This window comes from Nannobrachium achirus, assembly GCF_963921795.1.
Source record: "Nannobrachium achirus genome assembly, chromosome: 13".
In the NCBI taxonomy this organism is placed as follows: domain Eukaryota; kingdom Metazoa; phylum Chordata; class Actinopteri; order Myctophiformes; family Myctophidae; genus Nannobrachium; species Nannobrachium achirus.
In genome coordinates this window covers 56,982,323-57,009,025 of record NC_137833.1, presented here as the reverse complement: position 1 = coordinate 57,009,025, position 26,703 = coordinate 56,982,323, and the positions used below count along the sequence as shown (strand labels likewise).

The 26,703-nt window shown below is 43.1% G+C and overlaps 1 protein-coding gene across 1 annotated transcript in view; it reads left to right on the top strand.

The window, feature by feature from the left end:
• Positions 1 to 26,703, top strand: part of LOC308297464 (rap1 GTPase-GDP dissociation stimulator 1-B) — a gene marked incomplete at both ends in the record, with an annotated part of 57,046 nt that overhangs the window by 6,366 nt on the left and 23,977 nt on the right. The window contains 2 exons of the mRNA XM_080740870.1: positions 10,263 to 10,367; positions 24,079 to 24,201. Of these exons, the coding sequence (XP_080596996.1) occupies positions 10,263 to 10,367; positions 24,079 to 24,201 (228 nt within the window). The remainder of the gene's footprint in view (positions 1 to 10,262; positions 10,368 to 24,078; positions 24,202 to 26,703) is intronic.

The following is a 26,703-nucleotide window of genomic DNA, read 5'->3' as shown; positions in this document are numbered from 1 at the left end:
TTGGAGGTTTAGCCCGTTTAAATCGGGGTGGCATCCGTGTTATTTTAGATTTCAGCGTTGGCTGTTAGTACAAGCTCACAGCCCACGAGTTTTATACATCTACCTTTTTTTTAAATAATTTTTCAAAGTGTGCATGAGAACCACTGATTTAGAAGGCATTTGACGAATCAACCTGAATGGGGCAGTCGCTGCAGGCATGCGAAATCTGCTGTAAACACCTGACAACACAGCACCTAATACACACCGCATGCACGCACGCACGCACGCACGCACGCACGCACGCACACTATCTACACTGTACTGCCTCACTAAACTGAACCTATGGCATCAGTCTAAACTAAAAAAAATCACACCCAATGTGAAGTGAGCGGTGGTCGTGCTTGCATAACGTCTTCAGATTTGAGTCTAGGATGTACAGGCCATGCTACACACACACGTTCTGCTATGGCAAAACGCTGAGGAAAAAGGCTACAGACATATGATGATGACAATCACTAGACAAACATGATGCTACGTACACACATTTTGCTATGGCAAAACGCTGAGGAAAAAGGCTACAGACACAAAGAGTTGTATGAAACAAAAGTTGCTTCATACAACTCTACATTGTGCAAGTACAGTAACGGCAGGGGAAGCAGCTAACATAGGCAAAAATCTGAGCTATCCGGTGCATAAGTTGGAGTCTGTGAGCTGTGAGACCCCAGACATGCTTACTCTTTATGTGCACGTCCTATGACGTCTGACATCATACATACAATCCCTTTTACTGTATGCCCATCTATGGAGATCCCTGTCTGTAGAACCAGCCTCACAGGTTAGACGTATAGTCTATCCACAACTTTCCAGCATCCCATTGTGCATTGTGCAGAAGTTGCACGGAGCTTCCGGCGCCGCAGCCGAGTGTGATCTACAAGCTCACAACGGTTGCATCTGCTGTTAACCGGAAGTGTGGTACAAAAAGTTCTCCAGTAAATTCCTGCGGAAAGAGGTGGATAGGTTATACTGACATGTTTATATATTGGCATTCACAGATATGGGCTTAATATTGATGACTTCAGGGATATGCATATTCCATATATGGGCATAAAAGGGATTCTGTTAGTGTGGTTTCCCTGACATCACAGTGATGTCAGAGCATGAGTGATGGAGTGAAAGAGTTTCAAAGAGTGTTTCCTGAGCACTGAGCAGATTTATTTTCCTGGTAGGCCTACTAAGTAATTTGGGTTAGAAACTATCAGGCTTACACCAATGTTTATCCATGTGTCATCATTAAACATAACAGTAAATTGTTTTTAATTCTTTAACTATGAATAATATTATCATGATTACTTATATTTTTATTTGGGGACACGTACCCCCATTTGAGAAACACTATAAGAAGAATAGATAGGGCAACAGATATCCCCGCCCGTCCACTTGCATTGAGTTGCTCACCCAGCACATGAAGCCACATTTCACCCCTTCTTCCGGTTGTAAAACGTGACGTAGTGGGGCCTAAGTGACGTGTTTTGCGTCATAGTTTGTGTTCTTGGACGCGCTGGGGTTCCAAGTCATGAACGAGCACTTGCGCTATGAACGCGCAGTCAATACAAAGAAGCCTAGATGCACGTTCATGTTTCTGGCCCCATCTGTAAAAAAGCTGCAGTACCTCGACCACCATGTCAGTTTGTCTTCAGCCCTCCCCCTGGTGTCTGGGGGCTTGGGTTAGACTGACATATACCGATGTTTCTGGTTGACATCGGCACATTTCACTCAGGTTTTTTCATCTCACTCATGTCACTTTGTCTGCTGACCTCACTCAGCAACGAAATAAAAATTAAATAAACAAAAAAATAAAAAATAAAAAATCACAGGAGGCAAGCAGTGATCACCCCATGATGTGCACTGCTATGTAGTTTCAAATGCACTACATTGCAGGCGCTTTTTGAGAGCAAAAAAAAAGAAGAAGAAGACATGTGTGACATGCATGATCTGGGCAGATTGCCCCTGGAAATGTGCAAATCTCAACCCAAAACAACGGTATAGTCTATAGGTTAGCAACGGTATAGTCTATAGGTTAGACTGACATGTATATTGGCATTCACAGATATGGGCTTAATATTGATGACATCAGGGATCTCCATATATGGTCATAAAAGGGATTTGGTTCCCGTGATGTGGTTCCCCTTACATCACAGTGATGTCAGAGCACAATAAAAGATCAAACCAAGCATGGCTTAACATTGATGACATCAGGGATCTCCATATATGGGCATAATATGATTTGGTTCCCCCGGCATCGCAGGGATCTCCATATATGATGGGGTCGCCAAATAAAATCCCTCATAATATGGGTGCTAGAAAATAAGTTTGAGAACCCCTGATCTATAGGTTAGGTGCACTGACTACTCTTCAGCTTACAGAGGGCTGGACTATGTTGGCCAGTGAAGAGAAGAACCAGATACAATGGGTGGGTGGGTGGCTGGGTGGGCGGACGGACTGACGAACAGACGGACGGACAGACGGGCGGACGGATGGACAGATATCGATAGGCAGGTGGATAGATAGTCTTATTAATGTGTTAGGCAGTGGTCTTTCTTGTGCTTTATACAGCCAAGCAGATATTCAAGGACAGATGGCACAAGAAAGGAAGAGAGAGTGAGATTGACACAGAGAGAGAGAGAGAGAGAGAGGGGGGGGGGTGAAGGAAGGTGCATAATGAAGCTGTAATCCTTGTGTGTCGTGACTGATTGTGTCTCAACTCGGCAGGCATGTGCACACATAGACATCAAAGGGGGCTTGAGCCCCTGCCCTTTTATCCGTCTGTAAAGAGCGCCCTCTCCAGACCATGCATGCAGTTTTTTACTATGGTGAAAGAATTGCAAATGCCCTCTTTCCATGCCATACATGAAGGCAGCATTCAGGAAAATTACCTCGTCCAAACTCTCCTGAACTTTAATGCAGCTTCTCATGTTGAAAGAATGATTGAAAATAGCCGACCTCCAAGCTCACAACGCGTTTTTAGCTTGGAGGTCTGCTATTTTCGATATTTTCACCAAAAGGCCCTTTTAGAAATGTCAGCCCCTGCCTCTCTAACATTCTCTGCACGTCCCTGCAACTCGGTTCTCACTTGGAGAAGAGAAGAGAAGGAGAGACAGATGGAAATAAAAAAAGGTGTGCTTAAAAAAAGGGTTCCGAAAACCCTTTTTCGCATCAGGGCCTGCTTGAAAATCTGGAAAAGTATCTGCGTTCGTCAGATTATATAAAATTATGTATTTATGAATGGACACGCACACACATACGCACACACACACGCACACACGTGCACATGCACATGCACGTGCACATGCACATGCACATGCACGTGCACATGCACATGCACATGCACGCACGCACAGTGAGAAGAGTGGTAAAATAATGAGATTAAGGTGTGTATCAGCCTGCAGTCTGCTATTTTCATTCTGCTTACCAGGGATTAGCTGATGTGATTATACTGTACGCTCTGCTGTTCTGCCTGTGTGTGTGTGTGTGTGTGTGTATGTGTGTGTGCGTGCGTGCGTGCGTGCGTGCGTGCGTGCGTGTAAACTATTGTCTCTCTGTAAGTCTGTCACTTTCTGTCTGTCTGTCAAACATTGTTTGGTACAGTGCACCCCTGAATTACATTCTCTACAGAACCTTACATTTATGTAATATTACAGCACATCAATATGTAAATCCTTCCCCCTAAAATACTGAATCTCACAAGGACAACTTGAGAGAATATCTGTGTCCATTATTGGGCAGCTTGAAAATAAAGTTATACTTGATCAGGTCCCACTTGTAGGGTGCATCACCCTACTTGTGCGACCAGCAGAGCGCACAAGTAGGGTGTCTGTTTTTTATGTATGTGGGTAAGTTGGCACTCCGTCGAGATGCAAACTTGCACCTTGTTATTTATATCAGGTCGCACTTGTTGGAGGTGATATCAAATATGTTTTCATTAGAGAGAAACAACACAGTTATACCTTAGTTACCCCTACATTATGTTCTAATCATTTAACACGGATCTTCTCAGGGTGCGCAACCTCTTTCATACTGTATGTCCAGTTTGAGACAGAGCTCCAAATATCAATTACTAGATGTCTAGAAACGCTCGGGAAAAAATCAGGAGTGCTATAATCGCGGCCATCTTCTCGCAGTGCTTTTCACACACAACGAGCTAAACCTCGGCGAGCAGCCAGATCTTGCGGCAGATCGCCATTTTTGTCGGCCAGTCACAGACTGATTGAACTGTTTTTAATGGTCTTTTTTTACACACATACATGTATTTTATTAATGTGCACTTTAGATATATCCTTAATGTATTATTATGCACTTATCATATGTGTCTCTACCCCACTCATCTATCCCCTTATGCTCTTGCTCTATCTTTTTTTTCCCACTGCAATGAAAGGTCTGCTCTAACAAGAATTTCATCCATATTGGGCTATATGAATTTCATCCATATTGGGCTTTAATATATTTCAATGTAGCACTTTGAGATTTGTTTCAAATATAAAATGCGTTATAAATAAAATGTATTATTATTATTACTAGAAGCTGCGTCTAGTCGGCGACCTGGCCAACTCGGAACAATGTAAATAGGGAATGAATGCCCCGCCCTTTAATGCAAACCCCATTATACCTGTTTTCATAGGACCCGTTTTGACCATTTGTCTGCCTGTGTCCATTTATGCCCATATATGGAGATATCTGTATCTGTCTGTCTGTCGGTGTCCATTTTATGTCCATATATGGAGATCACTGCAGTTATAGTTCTGGGTCCATTTTATGCCCATATATGCCCATATATGGAGATCTGTCTATCTGCGTCCATTTTATGCCCATATATGGAGATCTCTGTATCTGTCTGTCTGTGTCCCTTTTATGCCCGTATATGGAGATCTTTGTGATTCTGCATCCATTGTATGCCCATATATGCCATATATGGAGATATCTGTTTATCTGCGTCCATTTTATGCCCATATATGAGATTTCTGTCGCTTTTTCAAACAGATGGTCAAAACGGGTCCTATGACAACAGGTATAATGGGGTTTGCATTAAAGGGGGAACCGGCACTGTGTCTGCAACACAGTCGGAGGCACAGACAGATACAGAGATCTCCATAATGGGAATAAAGGGACACAGACAAACAGATGGAGGAGGAGACAAACTTAATGCAAACCCCATTATACCTGTTGTCATAGGACCCGTTTTGACCATCTGTTTGCCTGTGTCCATTTATGTCCATATATGGAGATATCTGTATCTGTCTGTCTGCGTCCACTTTATGCCCATATATGGAGATCTTTGACCATCTGTTTGCCTGTGTCCATTTATGCCCATATATGGAGATATCTGTATTTGTCTGTCTGCATCCATTTTATGCCCATATATGGAGATCTATGCAGACACAGTGCCAGTTCCGGAAAATCCTGATGTCAGACATCAGAATCCGAACCTTTCGTGCTGGTTCCAGAAAATCGTGTATCGGGTCGGGTCGAGGCCGAGCACTGCACTACCTGCTGCGGTGGGGAACGCACGTGCCGAATTTGAAATAGGGAATGAATGCCCCACCCTTTAATGCAAACCCCATGAATGCCCCACCCTTTAATGCAAACCCCATTATACCTGTTGTCATAGGACCCGTTTTGACCATCTGTTTGCCTGTGTCCATTTATGCCCATATATGGAGATATCTGTATCTGTCTGTCTGCGTCCACTTTATGCCCATATATGGAGATCTTTGAAAATCTGTTTGCAAGTGTCCATTTATGCCCATATATGGAGATATCTGTATTTGTCTGTCTGCATCCATTTTATGCCCATATATGGAGATCTATGCAGACCCACCCTTTAATGCAAACCCCAATATACCTGTTGTCATAGGACCCGTTTTGACCATCTGTTTGTCTTTGTCCACTTATGCCCATATATGAAGATCTCTGCACACACAGTACCGGTTGCGGAAAACTCTGATGTCAGACTTTATGCCCATATCTGGAGAACGCGCGTGCCGGTGGGAAGAAGGGTTCTCGAGATACGCGGATTACATACATACATACACATTCACAGAGGTTTTGTGTTGACTCATGTGGCGTACGTGATGTCAGAGCCTTTTATGAAGTGATGTCACAATGACTCAGTGCTTGCGCCGATTTCCTCCGGAACAGCCTGATGTCAACAATCAGCTCCGCATAAGGAGATTCCAAACGTTTCGCGCCGGTTTCGGAAAACCGCGAGTCGGGTCGGGTCGAGGCCCGGCACTGCACTCCGCGCGGCGGCGGGGAACGCGCGTGCCGAATCTGAAGCCGGTGGGACGAACGGTTCTCGAGATACGCGGATTACAAACAAACAAACAAACAAACAAACAGACAGACAGAGATTTGTCGCATTTATAGATAGATTATTATTATTACCCGTAATTTGATGTGGCGAATAAAGATTGATCGATTGATTGATTGATTGATTGATTGATTGATTGATTGATTGATTGATTGTCAGACAGACAGACAGAAACAGACAGACAGACAGACAGAATCAGACAAGACAAATAGGGCTGTCACGATATGACATTTTACATGATGATTAATTTTCACTCAAATAATTGCGATTAACGATTTAATTGTGTTTTAATTACATTTCTGCTTTTAGGCTTTGAAGTTGCACATGGTAGATATGCCACATAACCTAAATACACAAATAAATTACTGACATATTTAACAACTTTCTACTTAAAAAATAACATTGATAGTGGAAATAGCCGATCTACAAGCTCACAACGTGTCGGACAGGGACGATTTCTGAAAATGTTTGAAAAAGTATGAACATTTTTCAACATTCACGATTATGACGATTATGACAAAATAATTGTGATTATGTAAAATAATTGCGATTAGACAATTATGTAATAATTGTGACAGACAGACAGACAGACAGACAGACAGACAGTATGCTGTGAGCGTCACAACATCACAGCGTCATGCAGGCAGCCATGTGGCCCAATTGAACGTCGCCATGGCGATGTCATGATGGTGACACGCCTCCAGATGTCTCACACATACACACGCACACACACACACACACACACACACACACACACACACACACACACACACACACACACACACACACACACACACACACGTACTGCTGAAATGTTCTTGTTGTTTCATGCGACAACACTAACACGATCCCCGTAAAATCGTCTGGTTTGGTCCTACACTACAGTCAGTCAAGACATTGGCAGCAGATGTAAACTGTATTTTTATTGTATTAATGGCATGCATTAATGTGTTCATATTCTATACACTCTTGATGAATTGATTACTGTACACAGGACCACAAATGAAATAAGTCCCCGAGGCTCTTCAAAATAAAGCGTGAGTGAACGGCGGCAGCAGCAACAGCTAGAAATGTTATAAACCTGAGCAGCCCATGTGTTAAAGGCTTTTTAACATTTAGAAGAGTGCCTTGGTTTTCTTTTTTTCATTTGACCATTCAGTTCCCCACCAAAGAGCACCTTCACCACTTTTTTCTTCATTCTTCCGAGCACCCAGTTTTTTTTTTTTTTTTTTTCAAGTTTTTTCTTCTTCTTTCTGATTAAAGGGGGTACTTGGATTCAGCAATCAGGAGAAGCGGGTACTGAAGCACAAAATGTTTGAGAACCACTGTGTTAGACTAATAAAGAAAGAAATCAATCAATCAATCAATCAATCAATCAATCAATCAATCAAAAAATGATGTTAAAATATCAAGAGATGTACAGTAGTAACAGTGTGAAAATAGCAGCAGATATAGTAACAGATATAAGGCAGACAGACATCATGCATGTAGAAGACATGTCCGTGTAAACATAGAGTGACAGTTTGAGCACAGCGAGTATTGTTTGCTGACGGCTCTTCAGCATTTCTCCAGCATACAGCCTTCAGACTGGCTGTTTACTGTGGTGTGTGTTTCTCCTGCGTGCTGACCTAACAGCACCTATACCCGTAACAACAACACTCACACTCTGCTGCTGTACAGGGGTGTCACACCAAATTCTGGGCCCTGGGTACTTTAACTATTGAAAAATAGCAGATATACAAGCTCACAGTGCGGCACCGAGTGCCGCGCTGCGAGCTTGTAGATCTGCTATTTTTGAAAAATCGTGAACATTATTTTGTGCAAGTCTTTGAATATTTCAAATCCTTCTTTTAAAAAAAAAAAAAAAAACAATGTTTCTATGTCAGTGGGGCTCAAACATTTTCATGTGAAGGACCCCCAAAATGATATATATTTGGCCACTTAGTTCCAGGGACCCCCCCCCCCCCCCCCCAGAAGCAAAATTTACAAATGTTCGCTTAAAAAATAAACAAATAATCAAAGATTTGCACACATTCTCACAACTTTTCAAAAATAGCAGATCTACAAGGAAGGAAGTAAAAAAGATAAGACCAGGTTTCTGGTACATTTACACAATAAAATACTCAATAAAATCATAATCATACTCAAAATTACCCTCATTACGCTTAATAATGTTGAGATGGCACACTGACTGACTATTAAGAAAACAAGGTTTCCGACCCCTGCTTTATGGAATAGGCCTACAGTAATGGGGAACCTAACAAACAAATACATGCGCAAATAAACAAACAAATACCCTTCTCAGCCCAGCAGGCACTTTGCTTTTGCTTCGATGCAATGCACCAAACATCGATTTTAGCCATGAACACATGAGTGCAGTGGCATTCAGGAGCCCTGGCAGGGACTATATCAGCTTCACTGTAGTACTGTTGCTGTCACTCCAATTACAGACGCTCAGCGTTCATACATTTACAGTATATACTGTTATGACCAGCAGCTGAACTCAATTAGTACAGTAATGTAGGAGTAGACTTTTGATTTGTTACTGAATGTGCTGGGTTATGAATGGTATTTTTTAAGCGAACATTTGTAACTCAAATTTTGCCTCTGGGGGGATCCCTGGAACTAAATATTTTGAGATGGGGGTCCGTGGCCAAATACATATCATTTTGGGGGTCCTTCACGAGAAAATGTTTGAGCACCACCGACATAGAAACATACGTTTTTCTAAAAACCTAGAAGGATTTGAAACATTCAAAGACTTGCACATATGTTCGCGGTTTTTCAAAAATGGCAGATCTACAAGCTCGCAGCGCGGCACTCGGATAAGACATTCTCAGGTGTCAGATACCTGAAGCCCTGTCAAGTACCCTAATGCTTCAAGTAGGGGACGCCACGGCTATGCCTACTGCTTCAAGTATGGGACGCTTCAGGTATGCCCAGTGGTCTAAGAAAAAAAAAAAGTCATTCCCCTAGTTGATATTCGAAACCACTATGTAGGGTTTACCAGCCACCCGACGCTCCTGATCGCGCCACTATCCTCGATACCGCCGAGGAGCCCCCGCAGAGGGAGCGGTAGCGAGCGAGTCGCTATGACGACCGGTGCGAACGGCGGATGAGCCGACTCGGGGGCGAGTTATGTGCCGTTATGGACAGAATAGTACATTTTTTGACCAGGGGACTGCTTCTGCGTCCGAATGCGGCTCATAAAGGACTGTACTGCGGCAGTGTCCACGTCCAGTCTGATGTTGGGGATATTTTGATTATCGCGATTTCTTTGGTCACTATAATCATGATTGCGACCGTCAGGTCGCAGTTACTATCAAAAACCTCCACCAGCTGTCCGTCTGTCAGTCTGTCCGTTCGTCCGTCAGTCTGTCCGTCACGTCACACTTTTGCCCTACTCATATCTCCGCCACTGTTGCCCCTATCCATGCCAAACTTTGCACACACACTCCCTGGCTGCCAAACCACAACCTCATTCCCTTCATGGCCCTCTTCTAGCGCCACCATGAGGCAGATTCTTGCAAAACACATTTTTGGACACTGCTCCTACAGACCTTGCCCTAAAATCACGCAAAGCGGCACACAGTATCTCTAAAGTCATGTCATCAACATGGATCTGTCCCATTTCCCATATTCCCTCCTGACTGGCTACCATTGCCTTCGAAAGTTTGTGTATGCGACCTGACGGTTGCTTATCCCCCGAGTGGGGAGTCTTACTGGTATGAAATGTTCATATTGTTCATATTTCGCTAGTGCATGTGTACGGTATTTACTGTGTGTGTGTGTGTGTGTGTGTGTGTGTGTGTGTGTGTGTGTGTGTGTGTGTGTGTGTGTGCGTGTGTGTGTGTGTGTGTGTGTGTGTGTGTGTGTGTGTGTGTGTGTGTGCGTGCGTGTGTGCGCGTGCGTGTGTCAGACTCTCTGAGTGCAGCCCTGCAGGCCATCAGTGTGAGCACAGAGCTGCTGGAGGAAGAGCTGAAGCCTCACATAGACACCCTGCTGAACACACTGCTGGACAAGAGTGAGTGCACACACACACACACACACACACACACACACACACACACACACACACACACACACACACACACAACCACACAACCACACAACCACCCTAACCACAATTTAGGCAGGAACATTCACGTCAAGAATATAACAATTTATTACATAATGAACAGATAGACTTGGCAAGAATATTTAACCATTTATTGCATGAATGGGATACAGTTAAACTTGGCGTTTGAAGGGCTCCGCGTTCGGAGATGCTCCCTGAATTTTGTGCGGGCTTTTCTGAGCATGCTAAGCAAAATCAAGGAACGCAAACAATACCCCCCCCCCCCCCCCCCCCCCCATGGGGAGACAATTAGCAGAACAGAACAATACATGATATGACATTAAGACAACAGAATGAGCTTCCTAATACGTGACATGAACTTATCAGGCAGACAACTTAATTAGTAAGGGGATTTTATAAGATATTTGACCAATCTGTGAAGTAAATCGTTACCAAGAAATGTCTTCACCAATGTGTTTCTAAAGGTGTGTAATAATATGTACTAAAAGGTTGAAATTCAACTCCCGGGGGAAACCTCATAAAAAAACTGATTTGTGTTTGTGTCCCATTACCCAGAAATACAAAAAATAAATATGCTTTAAGTAGAATGTGAGGGGTCAAACTAGGGTTTTTTCATGATGCTGAATCCATTGCAAGCATTTGTTTTGCATGAAAAACATTCCGTGGGCTAAAAACGGACCCACAAAACGATGGTTTAGTGATGAATCATCGCTTTTCACCGTTTTGTAGGGGCCATTTGTAGCCCACAGAATGTTTTTCATGCAAAACAAATGCTTGCAATGGATTCAGTATCATGAAAAACCCCTAGTTTGACCCCTCACATGCTACTTAAAGCATATTTATTTTTTGTTTTTTTTCCTGTATAGTAAAGTTAATAGGACACAAACACAAATCAGTTTTTTTATGAGGTTTCCCCCGGGAGTTGAATTTCAACCTTTTAGTACATACTATTACACAACTCTAGAAACACATTGGTGAAGACATTTCTTGGTAACGATTTACTTCGCAGATTTTCTTACGTTCCCCTTACTAAATCAGACAGTCACAAGAATGAGTTTGACTAACTGATGGTGCAAGGTGTAGGCTGGGGTGGAGGAGAGCAGCAGCTAGCAGCGAATGGTTCTGAGCTTCAGAAGCCAAGCATAGGTAGAGAAAGCGGGCCGTATTTAAAGGGGCCTCCTTACTGAGTGAGCGCTTTGGTTGGACTATGACAGTGTGACGTAATGACCAGCTGATATGAGAGAGAGAATGAAAACAGAGCTGACTGACAACTGACACACCGACCGGGCGGCGACTTGACTCCCATGCCCTGCATAAACTTGCGCTGCACTTCATGTGTTACCTTTTTGCATAATTTTTTATCATATTAACTGCTTTAGTGCCTATCCCGAACTAGTTCGGGATGATTTGGACCGTCCTGGGTGCCTATCCCGAACTAGTTGGGCTTTAAAAAAAAAAAAAAAATTGTATATATATTTTTTTTTCGAGCCGGGCCGCCCGCCGTCATCTGTTTACACGGCCCGCGAGAGCGTCGCGCCGCCGATATTTACCATCCACTCCAATGCAATCCAGGATCTTTAGAGCTCATTTTCTCTATTCCATGCATATCCATGAGGTGTGCAAGGTTTAATCATGGCTAAATCGCAGAAAATAGGGCTTCTAAAATGCTTGGTAGCCAATTGCTAACTTCAAGCTAACTTCATCCTGTCCCTGTTGATGACACAAAGGAAAGTGTTCAGGCTTGTAATGGCTGCGCAGGGCTTGTGCTGTTACAGCGCTTGTGGATGGGTGTTTTCTATGGCCACTGGGCGCCCTCTAGTGGTGAAAAGGTGGCATAGAATGGGTTAAGTCAGGGGGTCCGGGACCCCTAGGGCGTCCCCAGAGTAACTGCAACTTTTTTCTTCTTTTTCATATTAACCACTTGAACCCTAGTGTCCATATCGGAGAACTTTAGCCAAAAATAGCCGATCTACAAGCTAGGCGTTGTGAGCTTGTAGATCGGCTATTTTCAGGCAAAGAGGTTTGGTGTTGAGGGGAAAAAAGAGCACACTAAGTACAGAGTGAAAGGTCAAGTTCATTAAGTATTGAATATTGTTAAATATCTGAAAACACAAATTGACATGAATCCAAAAAAACACTGACGATTGTGCTGTCAAACAATGAAACTATAAGGAATCTATGATAAGGTTGTGGGGGTCCCTGCTTCATCTCTCTCTCAACTAAGGGGCCCTTGGCCTGAAAATGCTGAAGACCCCTGTATTAAGTCATTGACCACCAACATTGTTTTTTGTCAAAAATACATATTTGCCTCTGTGATGTAGTGGAGTAGAAGTAAAAGGTATTCAAGTAATAAACAAACTAGAACTGCACTCTGTCGAGGTGCCAACTTGCACCTTGTGCTAAAGTAGGCCATACATGGCCTACTTATGCGCCAGCAGAGCACGCCATGAGGTGTGCCCTGCTAGCCTCATTGGCTGTTAATGAATCTATCATGGTTAACATTGAAGTTACAGAGGGTGTGTATGGGGAGGGGCCCTGGGCCTGGAGGGCCTGGTAACATTTTACATCAAATATCTAAATACTGAATGAAGCAAATTAAAAACTGTTCAGGGTGTTCATAAAAGCCCGATTAGACGATAAAATGACCAAAAGTTCTTTTGAAAGTGAAATATCCCTTTAAGTAAATTAACTCTTATACTGCTTTGGACGTTCCTGTTCGCCCCAATTCTCAAGAGACCTCCGCGTCAATACGGCGCTCGTTCGCGTTCGTTCGTTCGTTCGTTTACCTTGTTGAAGCTGATGAGGGGTCGCGCCGCCGTGTACTGTAAACACATTTTCCGCGGTGATGGTGTAAAAAATCCATTATGCGTTAACATCAACGGAGACCAATTCACTTCCTTGTTGATTTCCTCTGGCTGTAAGGCTCTGTGGCCAGTGACTGGTCTGAATGTACGGCAACACATAACAGGCAAATTCACATTCATTCTCGCATGACGCCGCCCTCTGCTGCCTGGCAGACCAAAGTGCACTATTGCACAATCAAAAAATAAATAAAAAATACATAAATAAATGTCTGTCTATCTACTATAACGTCGCAAAGGTAAGCCGCTTTTTGATGGCACCAGACCCAATAAATAAATAAATAATCTGGCAGTAGGAGAGTTAACTTAGTTAGTTTACACCACTGCGCCTGACCCGGAACTCCATATTTGGGAATGGTGACCTCACCGGGATGACGAGAGCAAGCACCACCAGATGTAGTATAATAAAAGATACACTTTGCTGATACTGTGATATGTTAATGTGTTTAATGTGAGTTCACAGACTTAATATAAACACCTGACTATTTTAGAAGTATTGAATTATGATGATGAAGCCACTCTGGACAATCCTTGCCCTCGTGTTGTGGGTTTTGCTAGCCAGTGCCGAGGAAAATGCAACCATCACTGCAGATCCACCTGAAGTGATCAACCAGACCTCTGCTGTGCTCAGCTGCAACCTCACTCTCAAGGACTCCCTGCACAAGATCGTGTTCTCCTTTTGGAGGTACAATGGAAAACTTATTCGTGGTTCCATAGGGTATACCCCATACACCACTCTTTACAGGGATAACATCTCCCCCGGAAAGTATGCATGTTGGTTCTACTACGGGTTGTGGTATGGGAAGTCAAAGACAATTGAAGTCAAAGCGGCCCCTCGCGTTCAGGCCTCCAAAGACACAGAGCATGGCATTGAGAATGACAGGGCCTTGATGGCCTGTGTTGGCCATGGATACCCACCGATCACCCACTGGGCCTGGTTTAAAGTGGAGGCAAACGGCACCCAATCGGCTATCGGCACAGGCGCTACTCCATGCAAATTTGGGATCAAGAGCACTCCTTACATGACCAAACTGACTGTCCACAACTTGGACATGGAAAAGGATGCGGGCGTCTACGTGTGTTCAGGAACCAATGAGATCTCTGTGGCCTCTGCGCAAATCCATCTGCTGAACCACTCGAACCCTAACCCTAACCCTAACCCTTGCCCTAGCCCTAGCCCTAGCCCTAGCCCTAGCCCTAGCCCTAGCCCTAGCCCTAGCCCTAGCCCTAACCCAGACACCCGGTGGCTCTACCGTGTCATAGCGGCTGCCGTGTCAGTAGTCATCATCATTCTGGTCGCAGTTATAAGTTGGATGCGAAGAAAGCTAGCAAGCGTTCAAGACAATGAGCCACACACTCGGAAGCTTCTGAGCCACACACTCGGAAGCTTCTGAATGTCAATGGCACGTTTGGTTCTCAAAATATTTTAATTTCAAGGACCCCCATGACCCTCAGAGTTACAGTCCATTTGGACCAGAGCTGCAGTTGTTCAAACTGGGGAAGCCATTTTTAATGTGACTGTACACAGACACGTGAAATACACATTTTTAGTTTGATTAATTTTGGCCTCGCCTGAAAGGCAAGGACACTATGTTATCTTCATTATTTATTTACCAAATTCCGTCGCAGACAGTAAAACGTTTTTATTTTAGTTATTTTTTGTAATTATTTCTTTACGAGCGAGCCCTCACTGTTTCGTAGGAACAGTACTTCTATTTTTAGTTTCATTTTGTATTTTCGTTTTTGTTGATTTTGATTATGAATTAAATTATACATGTGGTTATTTATATGCTTATAGATTATCTGCATTTCAAAAGCAAAATATAGACAATCCACACAAATTATTAGAACAATGACTGCCACAATAGCCTATCAAAAATAGTCACTTCATCATTTGGAAAATCTACAAAAAAGTATCAAAATCATCCCAATTTAAGTTGGTATATGGCCATTTCCGGTTTAAAACGGCCATTTTGAATTTAGAAAATGTCAGAAATGGATTCAGCATCCTCAATAACCCCCAAAACCACTCCAATATTGTTCAAATCGGCCAATCAGTTTTTGACATATTTTTTATTATTATAGGTGATTATGCTAATTTAATCTAATTATGCTAATTATGAAAATTGCCCAACAAATGCAAGTTAGCATCCGGCAGTTTTTAACTGCTGGGGACCCATACTCAACATTTCTAACATAAAACTTTAGGGTACTCAAAATGTCCGGGTTCACTTTCTGGCTACTAGACTATATCCTGGACCTTTCTTGAGCTTTAAACCAACACAGATTTAACACCATTCAGGATTCAAAACAGCGGCCATAACCTGCAAGTGTAATGTAGTGTGGTCGCTGTCTTGAATGCTGGTTGGTGTTAGATCTGTGCCTGTTTAAGGTTCAGAAAAACAGCCTGGCCATTACGCATAACAAACAAACGGCAAGATTTTGATTGGCCAAGACAGATCTAAATTGACATGAAAACACAGCATTTGATTGGTCTATTCTGTTTGGCTAACATGTCTAAATTGTCATGAATAAGCTTTACCGAGGATATGGAGCCCATATGCAGGAGAAACTCCTGGACCTTTCTTTAACTTTACACCGGCACCGATTTAACACCACTCAAGATTTGAAACAGCGGCCAAAATCTGCAAGTGTAATGGCTAAGACAGATGTAATTGGCCAAGACAGATCTAAATTGACATGAACAACACAGCATTTGATTGGTCTATTCTGTTTGGCTAACACATGTCGTCATGAGTAGAACGGTTTCTGATTGGTCAATTCTAATGTTTAATTAATCAACTAGCCAATCAACGTTGAATGAAAGAATCGTCCCGTGCTAATATGTTTTAGCTAAATACACTAAAAAGTGAAATATAGGAGCGGTTTTCACGGCTCAAAAATGCTTCTGAGGTCAAATATTAATATGCGATTAAAATGCGATTAATTGCGATTAATTAATTACAAAGCCTGTAATTAATTTGATTTGTTTTTTTAATCGCATCCCAGCCTTAATATTTAGGTGTAAATGTTAACAGGCCCTCCTCCCCCTATGTGAGCAGGCCGTGCTTACTCACCTCACTCTGCACCATGTCATTCAGAACAATGATTATTGGTGATATTAATATTCATGTGGACAATCCCTCCTGTCGCTCTGCAATAGAGTTCCTAAGTATGCTTGAGTGTCTTGGCCTGCAGCAGCATGTTGAGGTTCCCACTCACATCAAGGGGCACACCCTTGACTTGGTTATCACTGACTTTGCCCCCATTGAAAAGCTTCAAGTCTACAGTCTGGTTGTGTCTGACCAGGTGGTCTCAATGGCCCTAACATTTAAGCTGCCCCCCACTAGACCTAAGCGTCAAATGGTTTTCAGAAACTGGAAAAGCATTGACCCAGCCACCATGACGACGGACCTTCAGAACATCTCCTTCCCGGCCTCTGCATCAATGGATGACATTGTGGAGCATTACAACGCATCCTTGAGCAGTGTCTTTGACCTCCATGCACCTGTCAAGACCCGTGAGGTCAGATTGTCACGCTCCGCCCCTTGGTTTACAGAGGAACTGCGGAAGATGAAACAAGCTGGGCGTGTCCTGGAACGACGCTTCATGCACTCTGGGCTCACAGATGTTCCATGAACATCAAAAGGCTTATTATGCACAGTCCCTTAAAAATGCTCAGTCACAATTTTACTCACATCTAATAAATAGGAACCCTGGCAATGTTAAACATTTCTTCTCCACCGTAGACCATCTTCTGAAGCCACGAATCAGCGGCAGCTACGGGCGGGCTCTGAGCGGCTCTGAGCCACTAGAGTCTGACTGCAGACCACGTGGAAACCCAGGAGGCGGATTCTGGGTGTAACGTCATGCAGACAGGCCAATATGAGTGGTTGGAGTTGGCACTCTCAGACTTTGATAGATAGACGGCCCCATCCAATCACCTGCTAAAGAATTTGAAAAAATGACCCGCCCCTAACATCGGGTCTGCCCGAGCAATTCCAGATGGTAAAAGTAGGGCGGTATATGCAGTATACGCACTACTGCCACCATCGGGCGGAGTCAGGTTACATTCCCACTGCTCTGCTTAAATCCCACATCCCCATCCTCAGTCCCCTTATTACACAAACTGTCAACCTGTCCCTTCAAACTGGTCATGTCCCACCTGTGCTCAAGGTTGCTGTTATTTGTCCCCTTCTCAAGAAGCCCACCCTGGACCCGGAGGTCTTAGCCAATTATAGGCCTATCTCCAACCTTGCCTTCCTCTCCAAGGTGTTAGAGAAGGTGGTTGCTTCAAGACCATCTCAATAGCAACAACCTTTTTGAGGCTTTTCAATCTGGCTTTCGTTCCGCCCACAGCACAGAAACTGCTCTGTTGAAGGTGACAAACGACCTACTGATGACAGCCGATGATGGATCACCATCACTCCTCATCCTCCTGGACCTAACCACTGCGTTTGACACAGTGGATCATTCAATACTCCTAGGGCGTCTACACACCACCATTGGACTGTCAGACTACCTTTCTGATAGGACAGAATATGTTTCACTAGGTGGGTTTAAGTCCAAATCGCTCCTTGTCACCTGTGGAGTCCCGCAGGGGTCGGTCTTCGGCCCTCTCCGTTTTTATTCTCTATATGTTACCCCTTGGTCGTGTCATCAGCGGACATGGAATGTCCTTTCACTGTTATGCTGATGACACGCAGCTGTACATCAAAACTGCCCCCAGCCCCTATGCAGCCATGACATGTCTCACTTCCTGTCTGGAGGAGATAAAGGCATGGATGAGCAATAACTTCCTTCAGTTAAACAGCAGTGAAACTGAAGCTCTCCTCATTGGCACACCCTACCAAGTCCAATCATCCTCCATATCACAGCTCACCTTCGACGGCCAGGTTGTCCCCTTCTCCTCTCAGTTACAAACTTGGGTGTCAAGTTTGATCAACAACTGACATTCAATAATCACATAAAGCATCTGTGTAAAACTGCATTTTATCATCTCAAACATATCTCCAAACTCTGCCCCCTTCTAACCCTGTCAGAAGCAGAGAAGCTTGTTCACGCCTTTATCTCCTCCAGACTTGACTGCTGCAATGGACTCTTTATTGGGACTCCTGACAAAAGTACTCAGAAGCTGCCGTACATTCAAAATAGCGCTGCCAGGGTCCTAATGAGAGTCCGTAAGCATGATCATATAACACCCATCCTCTTTTCGCTGCACTGGCTCCCCGTTTCCGCCAGGATCGAGTACAAGGTCCTGATAATCACCCATAACTGCATAAACGGACTTGCCCCGCCATACCTACAGGAACTAATTCAGCCTCCAAAAACCTCACAAACCCGTACCCGTCATGACCCGTACCCTCAGATCTGCGAACAGATTCCTCCTCGAAGTCCCTAGTACCAATCTACGCACCATGGGGGACCGGGCCTTCGGCTCGGCAGGACCATGTCTGTGGAACAGCCTTCCTATTGAGCTGAGATCACCACAGACTCTGAACTCTTTTAAAACAGGCCTAAAAACTGTTTTATTTAGGAAGGCCTTCGCATGCTCTGGGCCTCGAGGACCTGATAACATTTACATAAAATATGTAAATACTGAATGAAGCAAAATTAAATACTGTTCAGGGTGCTCATGAAAGCCTGATTAGACGATAAAACGACCAAAGGTTTTTTGAAAGTGAAATATCCCTTTAAGTAAATGAACTTAGTTAGTTTACACCACTGCGCCTGACCCGGAACTCCATATTTGGGAATGGTGACCTCACCGGGATGACGAGAGCAAGCACCACCAGATGTAGTATAATAAAAGATACGCTTTGCTGATACTGTGATATGTTAATGTGTTTAATGTGGGTTCACAGACTTAATATAAACACCTGACTATTTTAGAAGTATTGAATTATGATGATGAAGCCACTCTGGAAAATCCTTGCCCTCGTGTTGTGGGTTTTGCTAGCCAGTGCCGAGGAAAATGCAACCATCACTGCAGATCCACCTGAAGTGATCAACCAGACCTCTGCTGTGCTCAGCTGCAACCTCACTCTCAAGGACTCCCTGCACAAGATCGTGTTCTCCTTTTGGAGGTACAATGGAAAACTTATTCGTGGTTCCATAGGGTATACCCCATACACCACTCTTTACAGGGATAACATCTCCCCCGGAAAGTATGCATGTTGGTTCTACTACGGGTTGTGGTATGGGAAGTCAAAGACAATTGAAGTCAAAGCGGCCCCTCGCGTTCAGGCCTCCAAAGACACAGAGCATGGCATTGAGAATGACAGGGCCTTGATGGCCTGTGTTGGCCATGGATACCCACCGATCACCCACTGGGCCTGGTTTAAAGTGGAGGCAAACGGCACCCAATCGGCTATCGGCACAGACGCTACTCCATGCAAATTTGGGATCAAGAGCACTCCTTACATGACCAAACTGACTGTCCACAACTTGGACATGGAAAAGGATGCGGGCGTCTACGTGTGTTCAGGAACTAATGAGATCTCTGTGGCCTCTGCGCAAATCCATCTGCTGAACACCTCGAACCCTAACCCTAACCCTAACCCTTGCCCTAGCCCTAGCCCTAGCCCTAACCCTAGCCCTAGCCCTAGCCCTAGCCCTAGCCCTAGCCCTAGCCCAGACACCCGGTGGCTCTACCGTGTCATAGCGGCTGCCGTGTCAGTAGTCATCATCATTCTGGTCGCAGTTATAAGTTGGATGAGAAGAAAGCTAGCAAGCGTTCAAGTCAATGAGCCACACACTCGGAAGCTTCTGAATGTCAATGTCTAAGTGGCACGTTTGGTTCTCAAAATATTTTAATTTCAAGGACCCCCATGACCCTCAGAGTTACAGTCCATTTGGACCAGAGCTGCAGTTGTTCAAACTGGGGAAGCCATTTTTAATGTGACTACACAGACACGTGAAATACACATTTTTAGTTTGATTAATTTTGGGCTCGCCTGAAAGGCAAGGACACTATGTTATCTTCATTATTTATTTACCAAATTCCGTCGCAGACAGTAAAACGTTTTTATTTTAGTTATTTTTTGTAATTATTTCTTTACGAGCGAGCCCTCACTGTTTCGTAGGAACAGTACTTCTATTTTTAGTTTCATTTCGTATATTTTCGCTAAATTTACTACTATGTTTTTCTTTGCAACTTTTCCTAGGTGCCTTGATTTATAGAACCTAAGAAAGAAAGGTATGATAATTGAATGCATTTAGGCTATGCACTGTGTGCCCTGTCATTTTTCAACATCGTTTTCTGCCACACCTTCAGATCAGAGATTTTTTCACTAACCTTTGAATGATCGCAACTCAGCGTCGCTCCGATTTGCTCGCGGGAGATGGCCTGCTCATAGACTAGTGCTTTTTTCCCAGTCTTTTTCCTTTTTTTCTCCCCCAAAAAGTGAAAGAAAGCAGTTTTTGTTCCGATCATGTCATCGACGTGTCAGGTGACCTTCCTGTTACCCCGGAAATAATTGGTGATCCAGTGACATCATCGTTTGACAGATTTTTTTAAAACAATATTTTTTAAAATAAATATTTCGATTTTTATTACTGCGAGAACAATGGCTTCCACTTTAGCAACGCAGCTTTTCAGGAATAGAAAGCCTGCAGTTTCTATTAGCTTGAATTCCCCATTGATGATGTCACTGTGTGGATGGATTTGACCCGTCCACAACTCTCCTATGAGACCCAGACAGAGTAGAAAAAATCGCACCCGTGCGAAGTGAGCAGTGCAAACTAATTCCTGCGCAAATCAGTGTTGATAGGCATGCATGGCAATATTCTTTTTGTTGTGTATGATGTCAGTCTAGAGGTCTGCTCAGACTATATAAGTCTTGATTGTCATTTCTCATCAGTTAGTTGACCAAGCTACGGATTGTAGCTTGTAAGAGTGTCATAGTGTAATGATAAGTGACCTTATTTACCTCCAGAGAGGCGAGAAGAGGCCAGAAGATGAATATTTTAGTTTTTCAAAGTCTGTTCATTTGTATTTTAAACTTGTATTAGCTGCCTATCATTTATTACCTGTAAGATTTTCCACAGTCTGTCTAAAAGTGTGGTTATTTTATCGCTTATAAGTGATATTCATCTAATGTAATTTTGAAATTCAAGGTTAACACCGCTCAATAATTTTTTATGACGTATTTTACGCGGCCTAAACGCGTTCTAAATCAGGGTGAACCAATCGAGTGCCTCTGTGACTATGACATCATGGACAGATCAACAGAATCGAAGTGTTTCATTGGTCTAGCGAACTCATGTCATCATCATTTGTGAGTTTTGGTAAAAAAGCGGTCTATAGGAGCGGTTAGCACCGCTCAAAAAGATTGTGCTATTTTATCATGAACATTAGTTAAGGACCTATTATATGAAGACAGGAAAAGTGGTGAAGTCCTCCTTTAAGCGTCCCATAGACCAAGGGTCTTCAACAGGGGGTCCTCCAAATCTTTCTGGGATACTTTTTTTCTCCTTTTTTATATTAACCATTCGAACACCAGAGTCCATATTCTGAGAACTTTAGCCAAAAATAGCAGATCTACGAGCTCACAACGCCAAAAATAGCAGACCTCTGCGAGGCGTTGTGAGCTTGTAGATCGTCTATTTTTGGCAAAGAGCTTTGGTGTAGAGGGGAAAAAAGAGCAGACTAAGTACAGAGTGAAAAGTCATTTTAAGTATTGACGGTGTAAGACTTTAAGTGGTTAAATATCTGAAAACACAAATTGACATGAATCCAAAATACACTGTTGATCGTGCTGTCAAACGATGAAACTATATGGAATCTACAAAAAGGTTGTAGGGGTCCCTGCTTCATCTCTCTCTCTACTAAAGGGTCCTTGGCCTGAAAACATTGAAGACCCCTGCCATAGACTAACACTAACACAAAGTTTGAGCCCCACTGACATAGAAACATACGGTATAGGTTTTGCAGAAACAGGAGACTTTTATAGAATCGGGTCAATATATTCAAAGACTTGCTCAAATTGTCATGAAAAATAGCAGATCTACAAGCTTGTATGTCTGCTATTATTTAATAGTTAAAGCATAACATAATGGTTAAAGTATGTTTTCAAGTGGGTTGCAAGAGAATACCCATTAACAGCTACAGTAGAATGTTATATTGTTCCAGTCCCGGTTTGTCTATCATTTGTCATCAGTTGTTTATCCTGTGTGAGTAGGCTACATATTCAAGGTTCAACGTTCAAGGTTACTTTATTTGGTCTCCCTAAGGAGAATTTTGTCTTACAAAAATACAAAACATACAGTACAGTACAATACAGTACATAAAGAACAACAGTAAGTAAGTAAGGTGCACAGTGAAGGATACATACAGTATACAGCCATATCCCACATAATAAGGCGTACTGCCCAACATCAACGCTATAGCCTATATAAACTGTATTCAACAAAGTGAAAATAGACAATTTACAAGCTTTCTTGCCCCCCAGTATGCTCTTTTCAAATTGTTTTGATCATTTCCATAATAGAACAATGACTTGTAAGTAAGTAGGCCTACTACGGAATTTGAACTCTTGAAAAAGAAACACATTTATCACTAGAGCACAACAAAACAACAGCTAGGCAATCGCACACAGTGCGCCACGATTTGAGCTTGTAGATCTGCTATGTTATACACTTGAAATAGGACATTCTGCCTAATGAGTACTTTTACTTTTGGTACATTTTGATGCCAATTTTCTTTTTTACTTTTACTTGTAACAGAGTATTTTTACATTGCAGTATTGATATTTGCCAGACCCATGAAATGGGTAGGGCCTACATAAGCAAATGTCTGTCGGTCCGGGTTTTCTATATAAAGGGTATATATGATGATGACATGATGATGACATGCCTACAAAAGGCATGATGTCATAAATGATGATGACAGACAGGGGGTCTGGCACAACCAGGTTGACCTGGTCTAGTTTACTTAAACAAGTAAAGAAAATGAGTACTTTTTCCACCACTGAAATCATGTGATCACATGTGGAAGGAAATCTCAGCAGAGAGGCTGCAGACACAGACATGTGAGCTCTCTGTCTGTCTTGCATTGATCAAACACTAAGAGCCATTATCTGTGTGTGTGTGTGTGTGTGTGTGTGTGTGTGTGTGTGTGTGTGTGTGTGTGTGTGTGTGTGTGTGTGTGTGTGTGTGTGTGTGTGTGTGTGTGTGTGTGTGTGTGTGTGTGTGAGTGTATGTGTGTGTGTGTGTGTGTGTGTGTGTGTCACAGTCTCTCTCTCCCTCCCACTCCCTGCCTATCTTTTCTGCAGGGTCTCCAGGGTCGTGCAGAGAATGTTAGAGAGGCAGGGGCTGAAATCTCTAAAAGGGTCTTTTGGTGGAAATTTGGTGGAAATATCAAAAATAGCAGACCTCCAAGTTCAAGTTGAACTTGGAAGTCAGCTATTTTTGGTGTGTGCATACCTCACTGAACTAAGCGTAATCAAGTCAATACAATAGATTTGGTATAACGGCATGGACTTCTACACAGAAAGGGCAATTCTTTCAACATGACATTCTGCATTCATGAGAGTTCAGACAAGGCAATTTTCTTGAATGCTGCCGGCATGGAAAGAGGGGGCATTTGCATTTCTTTCACCATAGTAAAAACAGCATTCATGGTCTGGAGAGGACACTTTTTACAGACGGATAAAAGGGCAGGGGCTCAAGCCCCCTTTGATGTCTGTCTGTGTGTGTGTGTGTGTGTGTGTGTGTGTGTGTGTGTGTGTGTGTGTGTGTGTGTGTGTGTGTGTGTGTGTGTGTGTGTGTGTGTGTGTGTGTGTGTGTGTCCACAGAGAAGGGTGTTGCCGTGCAGATTGTCCAGAGTGGGATTCTTCCGTCATTGGCCCAGGCGTTACAAAGCAAAAGTACACTGAGCTGCCAGGTGGCACTGGTGGTGGCAGAGATGGCACGGGAAGGTATGCCATGCCATTATTTAACACACACACACACACACACACACACACACACACACACACACACACACACACACACATTGTGGATTTTTTTTTTTTTTCGCCACCTGTTTTTTCTTAATCCTTAAAGGGTATATTTTAAGATTCTGCCAGGTACCAAGCTGAAATAACATCCCAAGGGGTTCATTTTTAATAGGCTCTATGCATATACACCATTTTGTTCTACTTCCGGGTCTCTTTTGACTTCCTTCACAGGTGTTACTGATGATACTAATTAAGGCTCTGTTTGATTTATTGTACAGTGGTTCTTTAATTTCAAGGACCCCCATAAACTGTACAAATAGAATCAACAAATGGAATCAAATGGACCCTTGCAGGTCCATTTTCTTCCATTTGTACACTCTCAGAGTTACACACCTGTATGGGGAGATTTGGAATCCACTCAAGAACACTTTGAGACCCACTGGTGTAGCAGAGTGTTTCCAGTGAGCCAACATGCACAATAGCAGCACCCTGACTCTGTTTGAGCAGAATGGAACAGACCCTTCATTAGTATCATCGGTAACACCTGTGAAGGAAGTCGAAAGACACCCGGAAGTAGAACAAAATGGCTTATATGCATATAGCCTATTCCCATCCACTTAAGTCCCATTCACTTACTATACAGGAAAAAAGATCCCCCCCAACATGTTTCTTTAACCCTGCAACGCCCAGCGATGCTTTTTGGCAACATTCTTTAAATCATGTTTTATTATTGTGAAAAATATCCCCAAAATGCAAATTGGAGCATGATTTATGATTTATGATTTATGGCTAAGAAAACTTACAAAAACATTATACTGTACATGTAGCCCAAGGAATGTTTTTCGTGCAAAACAAATGCTTGCAATGGATTCAGAATCGTGAAAAAAAAAAACCTAGTTAGACCCCTCACATTTTTTAGGGTGGGTCTTTTTTCCTGTATAGTAAGTGAATGGGTAGGTGCAAGAAATCATTAAACATGAACCCTTTGGGACGATATTTCAGCCTGTTACCCGGCAGAATCTTAAAATATACCCTTTAAGGATTAAGAGAAAACAGGTGGCAAAAAAATGTTTTTCCTCAACAGTTTATGTGGTTTTTCCACAGTGAACTGGGAGGCAAAACGTACTGTATTTCAAGCCATGATTGAAAGTATTGCATTTCCCCGGGATTTGCTTCAAATCTATGGTAATGGTGAACTCTGCCGTGTTCCACATCCAGAGCTACAGTAGCTTCCTCTATCCACAATAATCTATCTATCTATCTATCTATCTATCTATCTATCTATCTATCTATCTATCTAATCTACGTTCAGATTTTTGTCTTATTTATGTAGGCTGGTGGTGTTTACCCTAACCCTAACCCTAACCTAAGTCCTGTGGCCTAACCTTAACCGTTGTGGGGACCTACTATTTTGTCCCCACACTGTCAGAGGTCCCCTGCAGGTGACTGTGTGAACATGCGTTTAGTCCCCATAAGTATAGCTAGACAAAGTCACACACACACACACACACACACACACACACACACACACTGCGAAGTGTTCTGCTGCCGGGTTTTCCACATGTCCGCCCGCACAATGAAACAGAAAGTTCCCCGCTACCCGAAGGCCATGTCTATTCATGAGTCACTACTCATCTTTATTTAATAACCCTGTGTGTGTGGGCTTGGAAGACTGAGTTAATTTCATTGACTCTATAAAGAAACATTATTCTGCGTAACTAGCCTCAAGCTCCCGATAACATTTTAAACATGCATCCAGCTCGACGGAGTTGGCAGGCAAGATACTGTAACTCATACATACCTTATGCGGCCTGCGGGTTGATATTGGAATACTGATATATTATTGATTTCAGCTGTTCCAATTCAAAACATGGAAACATTAACCGCTTTAATTACTTCTATATTTTGTCTACATATAGTCCATATTTGTGGCTAAATGACCAGTATTAAAATGTTATTGTATTCTTTATGCCTTATGTATTTATATTTAAAGCTATACTGTGTAAGTTGCTAAACTAGTGGTCAGTAGTGGTATTGTTTTTTTCTGCCGTTTTTAGCCCGGAGTCGTCGCGGACCACTGCCGCGGACCACCGGAGCGGCGCCGCAAACCACCGCGACCGATACGAATCCGTAGAGGGCTAGAATGTAATTTTCTGGCCAGGATTTGGGGAATAAGAGGTTAAGAATCCTTCACCATCGTAAACACTTGTTGCTGAGGGAGGCTACTTCCTGAAGAGACGGCAGTCACGCTGTGATTGGCCGGTAGTGTTTCATGTGTGTATGATCCGCGATGAGATTGGCCAACGTATACAGATGATGCAGATGACGTGATTTTGCCGCGAAATTCTCCCCCCCTCACGGCTCATAGAAAACATATAAAGAGAAGGCTTTAGAAGCTGAAAATAACGGAGTGGGTGTTCTAAAACTTTAGCGATTTAACAGTTAGGACAATTTTAAGATTTGTTTTATAAAAAAAGTTAC